The sequence below is a fragment of the Anarrhichthys ocellatus genome, unplaced genomic scaffold (assembly GCF_004355925.1).
Source record: "Anarrhichthys ocellatus isolate YVR2014 unplaced genomic scaffold, GSC_Weel_1.0 scaffold38, whole genome shotgun sequence".
Lineage (NCBI taxonomy): Eukaryota > Metazoa > Chordata > Actinopteri > Perciformes > Anarhichadidae > Anarrhichthys > Anarrhichthys ocellatus.
In genome coordinates, this window is record NW_022280068.1 from 3,099,096 (window position 1) to 3,108,869 (window position 9,774).

Sequence of the window (9,774 nt, forward strand, 5' to 3'; positions counted from 1 at the left end):
ATATATATATATATATGTGTTGCGGACATCGTTGACCTCGCCCATACTGAAAATTAGACATTTTTACTGTACCAATTAAGAGATATTTCAAAGTAAATGTCATACATTTGTACTCAGAAACTGGTACATTTCTGAATATTTGAGGTGCTATAAAAACTATTTTCTCAATAATTCCAAACAATGACTGATGCATCTGTCTTCAAGACATCGTTGACTCCTCCCATAGTGAAAATTAAACATTTTTACTGTACATATTAAGAGATATTTCACAGTAAAAGTCCTATATTTGAACGTTCAAAAAGCTCATTTCGGAATATTTTAGGTGATATAGAAAATACTTTTCTCAATAATTACACACAATGCATATACTGTAAGTTGAGGAAATCTCTGACTACACATATACAGAAAATGAAACATTTTTACTGTGGTAATTAAGAGATTTTTTAAAGTAAATGTCCTACATTTGTTCCAAGAAATATCCAATAACTGAATATTTGAAGTGTTATAAAAAGAGTTTCCTCAATAATTCCAAACAATGATTAATGTATACAGTTGCATCTCAATGAATTAGAATATCGAAAAGTTAATTTATTTCAGTAATTCAATTCAAAAAGTAAAACTCATATATGATATAGATTCATTACACACATTATTTCTTTTAATTTTGATGATTATGGCTTACAGCTAATAAAAACCCAAAATTCCGTATCTCAGAAAATTAGATATTACATAAGACCGATTAAAAACAGGATTTTTAATACAGAAATGTTGGCCTACTGAAAAGTATGTCCATGTACAGTATACAGTATGCATTCAATACTTGGTCGGGGCTCCTTTTGCATGAATTACTGCATCAATGCGGCGTGGCACGGAGGCGATGAGACTGTGGCACTGCTGAGGTGTTATGGAAGCCCAGGTTGCTTTGATAGGGGCCTTCAGCCCGTCTGCATTATTTTGGTCTGATATTTGATTCTCAGTATAAGTATAGTTAGAGATGTCATGAACACATATGCACTAGTCATTGTCTGGAATTATAAAGAAAACTCTTTTTATAGCACCTCAAATATTCAGTTATTGGATATTTCTTGGAACAAATGTAGGACATTTACTTTAAAAAATCTCTTAATTACCACAGTAAAAATGTTTCATTTTCTGTATATGTGTGGTCAGAGATTTCCTCAACTTATATGCATCAGTCATTGTTTGGAATTATTGAGAAAATAGTTTTTATAGGACCTCAGATATTCAGAAATGTACCAGATTCTGGGTACAAATGTATGACTTTTAATTTGAAATATATATATATATAATTGGTACAGTAAAAATGTCTAATTTCCAGTATGGGCGGAGTCAACGATGTCCTCAGCACATATATATCAGTCATTGTCTGGAATTATTGAGAAAACTTTTTTTATTACACTTCAAATATTCATATATTAGATATTTTCTCGATTCAAATGTAAGACATTTACTCTGAAATATCTCTTAATTGGTACAGTAGAAATGTCTAATATTCAGTATGGGTGGAGTCAACGATGTCCTCAACACATATATATCAGTCATTGTCTGGAATTATTGAGAAAATACTTTTTATTACACTTCAAATATTCATTTATTAGATATTTTCTTGATTCAAATGTATGACTTTTACTTTGAAATATCTCTTAATTGGTACAGTAAAAATGTCTAATATTCAGTATGGGTGGAGTCAACAATGTCCCCAACACATATATATCAGTCATTGTCTGGAATTATTGAGAAAATACTTTTTATTACACTTCAAATTCAAAGTTTTTGCTTAGTAAAATATCTTAATTGACTGTCAGTCAGGTATTATTAATTTCCAGCAACCCTCAAATCAAAGCATAAAGACACTTTACGCACAATTTAGGTGTATTTTCCCTTTAACTCACGAGATGAAGGTATAATTTTTTATACTTATTGGACTATAATTCATTTAATCTCATTTCTATTATGCAATATAGAAAGATGAACTTTCAATATTTCTATATATAAAGAACTTTGTTAGCATCTTACTTTGAAAACCGGACGTTCGTCTGTAGAAAACCGGAAGTTGTCTCCCGTTAATCTTTCCGCTAACTTTGCAAAGTTCTTCGCTCGCTCCCGATCTGTATGAAGGTATATTTGTGTCTTTATTACACAAACAAAAAAAAATGTTTTAAAAGCAAATTTCTCGCACTGCAATCAAAAATCAAGTTTGTAAGTGAAAATATATAAACTGAGAATAATTTATTTGTTAGTTTTGCTAATGAAACTAGAATTTTTGGTTCAAAAAATAAAATCTTTGGTTAAAAAAACACCAGACAGGAGGTTACGGTGACATGGAGGTAAGTTGACTGCTCTGTTTTGTCAAAATTATTTTAAATATAGCAGCACATCACTTTGTTCTCATGTTGTTAGTGTAGTGGAGTCTCGTTTTAAGAACGACATGGAGGGCTGCTGTGTTGACATGTAGCCCCCACTGTTTAGATGATGCAGATACCGAGAGACAAGTCAAACCGACCAATAGAAACTCCTGGTACATTCAGCAGCGTATGCCCCACCCACTACACCCAACTCAGCTTTTCGTTTTGAAACCAAAGATATTTTTTTTTCAACCAAAGATTGTTTTGTTTTTAACCAAAGATTCTAGTTTCATTAGCAAAACTAACAAATAAATTATTCTCAGTTTATATATTTTCACTTACAAACTTGATTTTTGATTGCAGTGCGAGAAATTTGCTTTTAAAACATTTTTTTTGTTTGCGTAATAAAGACACAAATATACCTTCATAGGTCTGTGCCGTTTGGTTGCGTTTACCGTAAGTTTCAGCGTATAGGTGCACTAAAATTTAAGTGTCTGCTGAGTTGACCACGGAGATCTGAGTGTCTGCTGACTTAACCGCAGTCTATTACTGGGGACATATTTAGCCGGTGCCAGTGTTGGCAACTTGCTCGCTAAATCTGGCGACTTTCCAAACCCTCATGGCGACTTTTTTTGTCAAAAGCTACTAGCGACAAATCAAGCGACTTTTCTGGTGTTTTGACTGTCCTGAACGAGCAGCGGGTGCTGCTGTGAGCCCCTCCGCTGCTGCAACGCATACACAGGCGGGTACTCTCACAGAAGCCTTGCGCTGCAGTCAGAGCAGAGAGGAGACGCACTCTCGACGTATTCTCTGCAGTATCGTGAGAATACAACACGTGTATCTATAGGTGTTGGCTTCATTTTTACACGAAACAAATAATAACCGTAGCTGTGTTTCAGTTGCAGGACAGCAGTGAAGGCCCAGGTATAAAATGCACGGGCCGCCACTGCCTCTAAGGTATTGATAACGAAACAATTCTTAGTTTCAAGTGAATATACACTAATGACAACATAGTTAGAGATAGATATATCGAGAAATATAGTAGCACAAGTAGAAATAAGTCATAAGTCAGTCATCCTCCATAAAGTTAAGGGACTCATAAAAGAATGGTCAAAATCAAAGCAGCAGGCGTGGAGATATCCTGACTTTTATTCACTAGTTTTGATGAAGCTCTAAAAACACTGGACCCCACATTTCCCATAATGCAACTCCAATGTGTCTTTTCAATAGTCTGTACCTGCCTAGTAAACTCCCATGTCTGTCAAAGTCCACGCCCCCAGTTTGTTACTCTGCAAAAGGCTTTCTGTTGAAAGTTTATATCCTTCAACCAGACATCACTCTGATATCTTCAGGGATTACGTTTTCACTTAAAGCTCCTCCAGAGGCGCGCATCTGTTTTCACAAGATGAGCAGTACAGTATCATTTGAAAATGGTGGATGCTCATTTATGTAGGCTTGCTCTGAAGTATTGTACTTAGCTACAGTGGAAATCACGTCTGTCAGCACAGGGGTGTCATTAATTTCAATCTTTTTAAATAAAATGCACTGCTATTCCTATTTGTCCAGTAGAGGTCAAGCTGTCCTAATAAGAGTAGCAGGTCCTGTGCTGGAAACACTATTATAGATCCTCTGTCAAGTGTAAGCTACTGTTTATTCAGGGGCAAGCGGTGGCAAATGTCAGTCAAAAAGTGGACACAGAGTACAGAGTTTTCCATGAACAATGGACCAGTTCCTGTTTCTTCACAGAGGTAAATGGGAAGTCAGTGTGCTTTGTGTGTTATAGCACCATTCAGTGCTCAAGGAATGTAATATTTGGTGTCACTATCAGACTCTTCATGGCAAAGGATACAAGAACTTGTATGGACAACTGAGAACAGAGAAGATAAATGAAACAGGTTTGAGGAAACAGTCCGTTTTTAGTCGTAACCCAGAAATCAGCCATTAATTAGAAACATTTTCAGTAATCATTCATACTAATTTACACTAAAAGACAGGGAAACAGTTGGAGGTATTATCTTTAAGTTAACATGCAAAGGTTTTACTGGTCCAGCCCAGTTGAGATTGAATTGGGCTTTATGTGGCTTTTGAATTAAAATTGGTTTGACATTAGAGTGACAATATTTTCAGATGTTCAAACATATGCTTTAGATTTTATCTGTAAAATCCTACTCTGCTTCTACAAAAACAAGCTTCAGACATTATGTAGCTGTTCACAAAAGTCAGCAAATTAGAGAATTTTGATTTCTACACCATAGTTTTCTCACTTTTCCAACTTATTTAGTGGCTAATTTGTATGTTATTTAATCGTGTAAAAGCAAATTAGAAAAATATAAAAGATACCCTCCTCCAGTTATCGTCTTTCTTGAGTCTAGAGTAAGACATCTATCAGTTGGCTGTTGAATGTTGCACCGCTGTGACACCTGGACGCGCACGCGCACACACACACACACTCAGCTGCCTGTACCTCTGGTGTGTTGCAGGATCTATGATTGTCTTGGCCATTGAGCAGAAGAGGTTTGCCCGCATCATGTGATGACTTCTGAATCATCGATTAGACACAAAACCACAACACATGCGATACACAACGCCCACACTGCTCATGCACAAGACTGGCGTGACTGCTGTGATGTGCCATCCATCTGGACACAGTCCTGTGGTGGGAAACCCTAAACAGCCAGGATTAGATTAACACCACTGCACCAAAGTTACTCGTATACACATCCTCCACCAAATAATGTTTACACTCAGTCTTTTATTTTGCAGCAATTGTAAAACAAGAAGATCACAAATATACATACAATTTCCAAGGACGCCTCACATACTTAAAAATATTAAAGTTCAGTGTTGGAGTAACGGCAAATATTTCAAATATAAAAAGATTTTTGTCTATGGTCAAATATTAACATCATGCACAGTATGGTAATTCTCTTATTGACACAAACACACATACGTTCACTCACACGATCATGCACAAGAGCTAAAAACGTCACATTCTTCCATCTGAAAAGGCCAATGGTTCCCTCTGTCTCTCAGCAGCAGGTCCACAGCTCTTTCTCGGGTCTTTTCTTGTTCAGGACTTTAAAGGACCCGTTCGTCAAGGTGTTTGCTGCTGCAGGTTTCTTCTGTCTCTTCAGTTTGGCACCAACAGCAACAACAATGTCCTCCACCTTATCCTGCTGATACAGCACCTCCCCGTCACCTCGTCGACCGCTCCCGCATTTGTTTGGCGGGTTCTTGGCGGACGTCTCAAAACACATCATGCCGTGGGCTTTGGCGAAGCTCGTCGCCTGCTCCTGGCTCACCTGGCTGTCAGTCCTGCTGGGGTCACGGAGGTCACTCTTATTACCCACCAGGAACCTGGGAGGAGAATGGGCAGCAGAAACGGACAAATGAAGGATGATGATATTAAGAGTTGCACAAAAGAGTAATATGGTCGTAGGATGTTGACTCAAGTAGAAAGGTTCGATATGATTTAGGGGAAAACACATTTCTTGCACTGGTCAATTTTGAGTCTTCTTTCAGACTAGTGAAGAAAACATCAAAAATACACTTTTAGGTTTATTTTACTACTTTGTCTATTTGCGTATTTTGATTTCTCCTAAATTCACCAAAAATTTGTATAAGATAATGCATATTTAAACATACAATTTCAGAAACAAAAAAAATTAACTGTCTTAAAGTACCAAATTCATGTGTAGTGCCTTGAGTGCATATTTTTAAAGACAGTTTTCTTCTAAATTAGTTTTAAATCCACTTTGAGCCAGAAATCTCCACTTTCATACACCAAACTGTGTTTAATGTACACAAATTAGCAGATATCAAATAAGATAATGCATAATTTGCATATTTAAACATACATTTTCAGGAAACATGTAATACAAAAATAATTGTCTTAGTGCAAGTAATGGACTGGTATAATTTTTTATCGTATTCTCCTGGGGAAAGACTCCTATTCTTTCAGTGAGTATCAGCACATTACCTTGGGATTTCCTGCCCGAGGGAGTTCTGCCTGAACTCTTCTATCCAGACTGTCAGGCTGCAGAAGCTGGCGGGACAGGTGACATCATATACGAAGAGCACAGCGTGGACATTGCGATAGTAGTGCTGCACCATGGACTTACGGAAACGCTCCTGTCCTGCTGTGTCCCACAGCTGGAGCTGGTGATGATGAGGTGGCAGAGACAAAGAAAAGTGACAAAGAGGAAATTAATGAGAGGGAAGGCACGAAGGGCAAAATAAATCATATGTTGAAATACCCCAATGCTGATGCTGACACGCATGCACACACACACACTAAGTGAATCATCACTGAGGGGAAACAAAGAAATGGAATAAACAAGTTGATGTGATCATCAAAACTCAGATATCTCTGTCCTTGAATACATTAAGTGCACTTGATGTATTTTACGATGATGAAAGGACTTTGTATAAAATCCTGTAAACACAAATTTGAAAGGAAACTTCAGCTGCTGAGTCATTCATTAGCACTTGGAAGACAAAGGATTTGTAACAGTTTGAATTATCTTACGAGGACATGTGATCTGATTTAGACTTGCCCTCTGGGACTTTAGTATTGACTTGAGAGACATGAGATTGGCTTGATTGACTTGAGACTTGCCCTTGAAGTCTCATAAACAGCTCTGATAAAATTATAAAATACTTTGCATTAAAGAAATGACTTGATCAACTCAAGATGTTTTGTAAGGTGCAATGTGTAAATTTAGTTTAACACAAATAATGAACAAACATCAAGAGAATGTGAAGAAGTTACAGTGTTGACGTTACGTCAAAGACGTCTCTATATTGTGTTGCAGAGATATCTACTGAAATGAGCATGCTAACCAGCTAGCCTCGGCTCGTCCTGTCTTGTAATACCACTTGTACCTTGAGAGGCACTGTAGCGCCCAGTCTGCCATGTCCAACATGAGAGGATGAAGAAATAGAGATGCCCCAAGGTGTCAATCGCATTGGAAGTAAGTTTTGATAGTTTGTTTATTGGCAGAAATCAGAAAACTCGTATTTTCATTTCATCCCCTTAATTTTGCAAAGCATTCTTGACCTGCTGTTAGTAGTTTGCCTTTTTACTGTAACCGATGACTGTAAATTTAGACTATAGGTGAAATGCTGCCTCCTATTTGTTTGGAGCGTGCGGCAAAATCTTACACATTGCATCTTTAACTACACGTTTATTTTGAACAAAAGACTGTCAATTTGATGCACCAGGAACAAAGCTTGAAACCTTGTCTGCCCTTTAACAAATCCACAGTCACCACCGATAGACACTTCCTCTGTCATGTGGTCGTTTCAAAACACTCAGGAAACAGCACAAACCAACCAACACCCACAGATTTAAGATAGAATCATCGAATAAACATGCAAGTCCCTCACGTGTCTTCCCACCATGGGGTTCAAATTAAACATGCCCAAACTTCAGGAATTAAAAATCTGAGCTGAATTAGCTGGCTGTAAGAGGCTGTTGATTAAACGGTTAACATGCCGCTAGAGTCAAGCATGTAATGTTTACAGAGACTTACAGGCTGCATTCGTTCTGCAAGCTGATTTTATTCCATCCAGAGAATTCTCAATCATTCAGTCTGGGATAAATAAATCAGCAGAGATACACTGGAGTGAGAGACATTACTAAAGAGCCATAAAAACGCAGTATAAAACATGATAAAGGCACGGTTAAACAGCACAAACACCTGCAAGAGTCTAAGAGTCTAACAGGAATAATAGTCGGTTAAATTGGGCCCATGAATAGCACTGGATCCATTGTGACAATGACATGGGATTAACATTCAACCTAAAAGAACCAACATTACTTTATCAACCAGTTTATTTTTAACCACCGCTGTGCGTAAAAATATTAGTTTGGCACAGTTAGCCTGTTAATGGGTCCATCGTTTCTTTAATTGATGAATGAACACTTCACCAGTTACCTTAATTTTCTCTCCGTAGATATCCAGCTGTCTTTCGCGGAAGTCCACCCCGATGGTAGCTTCCACTCTGCTGGGGAACTCTCCGGCGCAGAGTCGGTGTGTGAGGCAGGTCTTCCCCACCGCGGAGTCTCCAATCACCAGCACTTTAAAGGTCCGGCAGCGAGTCAACAGGGAGGACACGCTGCCCAAAGAGTTGGAAAACTCAAAAGATGACTCCATTTGCCCGTCGGTCACAGTAAATTCACGAGAAAACAAAGCGCAGAAAACGCGGTCCGCGTCAAACTTTATCTCCAAGGGACGTTTCTAATAAAGATGCAGATCTGAACAAGCGCTATTAAGACTTCTGGGAGGAAAAACACTTTCTTTAGGTGATTTTTAGTGTAATTTTTCAACCGAAACGCTCCTTGAAAACTCCTCGCGCTGCTGATCCGCGTGAATGGAAGGAGGAGATAGAGTCTCTGGCGTTTCATTTGACAGCATGGTAGTAATTGGTGTCTGAGGGTGGAGAGTTGGTCAAATGACGAGCAGCAGTTAGTTTACAGGCTGATAAATATGGATATCTATCAAAACATGTTGTTGTAACCCTTTACCTTTTAATTTGTCAAAATAAAATGTTTAATAATTGTTGGACCTTCCTGCCAGCAGCCCAGCCAAGATAACGGTTACAAGCTGCATACGTTTCTATTTGTATTATTCTGTCAGTTTCTAGATTGTGAAACACTCACCTATGCCTGTGAATTAAACTGGTGTGTTTTCATCAGCTCCACACAGCCGACCATTACATCACATGTACTTTATTAAATGTAAGATTAGAGATGTTTCCTTTAAACTAATGCAGAACGTTTACCATACCAAGCATTTCTCAAGACATTAAGAATAGTTTAAATATAAAGTACATTTTTTCACAGCTCAACCTGAAACTGTGGCACAACTTGTTCTTCATTGTCAAAACCTACTCTACCACATTTTGGAAGTTTCCAAATGTATTAGTTTTATTAAAATATTTTAGCATTCTTTTATAGACATGACTTACATAACATATTTCAGAAAAAAAGCATATAAATATATATATATATATTTTTTTTACATAAAACTCTTAAATCTTGTACCAATAAAAAGGCCATTCTACTGTAAGGGCAAGTGTTGCCTGCAAAGTATGGATGCAGATATATAATTACAAATTATTTAATCTTGTATGCATGCTTATTCATTTTAGTTTTTTCCTCACCTTCTGCGTGTGCATAATATATATATATATACATTTTTTTTTTTAATGACAGCAGCTCTCTCATCCCTGACCAGTCAGTGTAACATGCTGCTGCCCCCAGTCATATTTACCTTACATTTTCATATATTGGAAATATTGTGGATACGTAATTACAAGAATCTGGTTAGTCTGACATAAACCAACTCTGGCTTGGATTTTATTTATTTATTTAATAACAAATCCATATTTAACTAACAAACTA

The 9,774-nt window shown here is 37.3% G+C and overlaps 1 protein-coding gene across 1 annotated transcript; it reads right to left on the minus strand.

Annotated features, from left to right (window-relative positions):
- Positions 1-5,115: 5,115 nt before the first annotated feature.
- On the minus strand, positions 5,116-9,268 carry LOC116394253 (ras-related protein Rab-33B-like). The gene is made up of 3 exons (XM_031867214.1): positions 8,306-9,268; positions 6,346-6,524; positions 5,116-5,723 (listed from the first exon to the last, which is right to left on the minus strand). Exons 1-3 carry the CDS (start codon positions 8,522-8,524, stop codon positions 5,396-5,398), a joined length of 726 nt encoding a protein of 241 aa, XP_031723074.1. The 5' UTR covers positions 8,525-9,268; the 3' UTR covers positions 5,116-5,395.
- Positions 9,269-9,774: the final 506 nt, after the last annotated feature.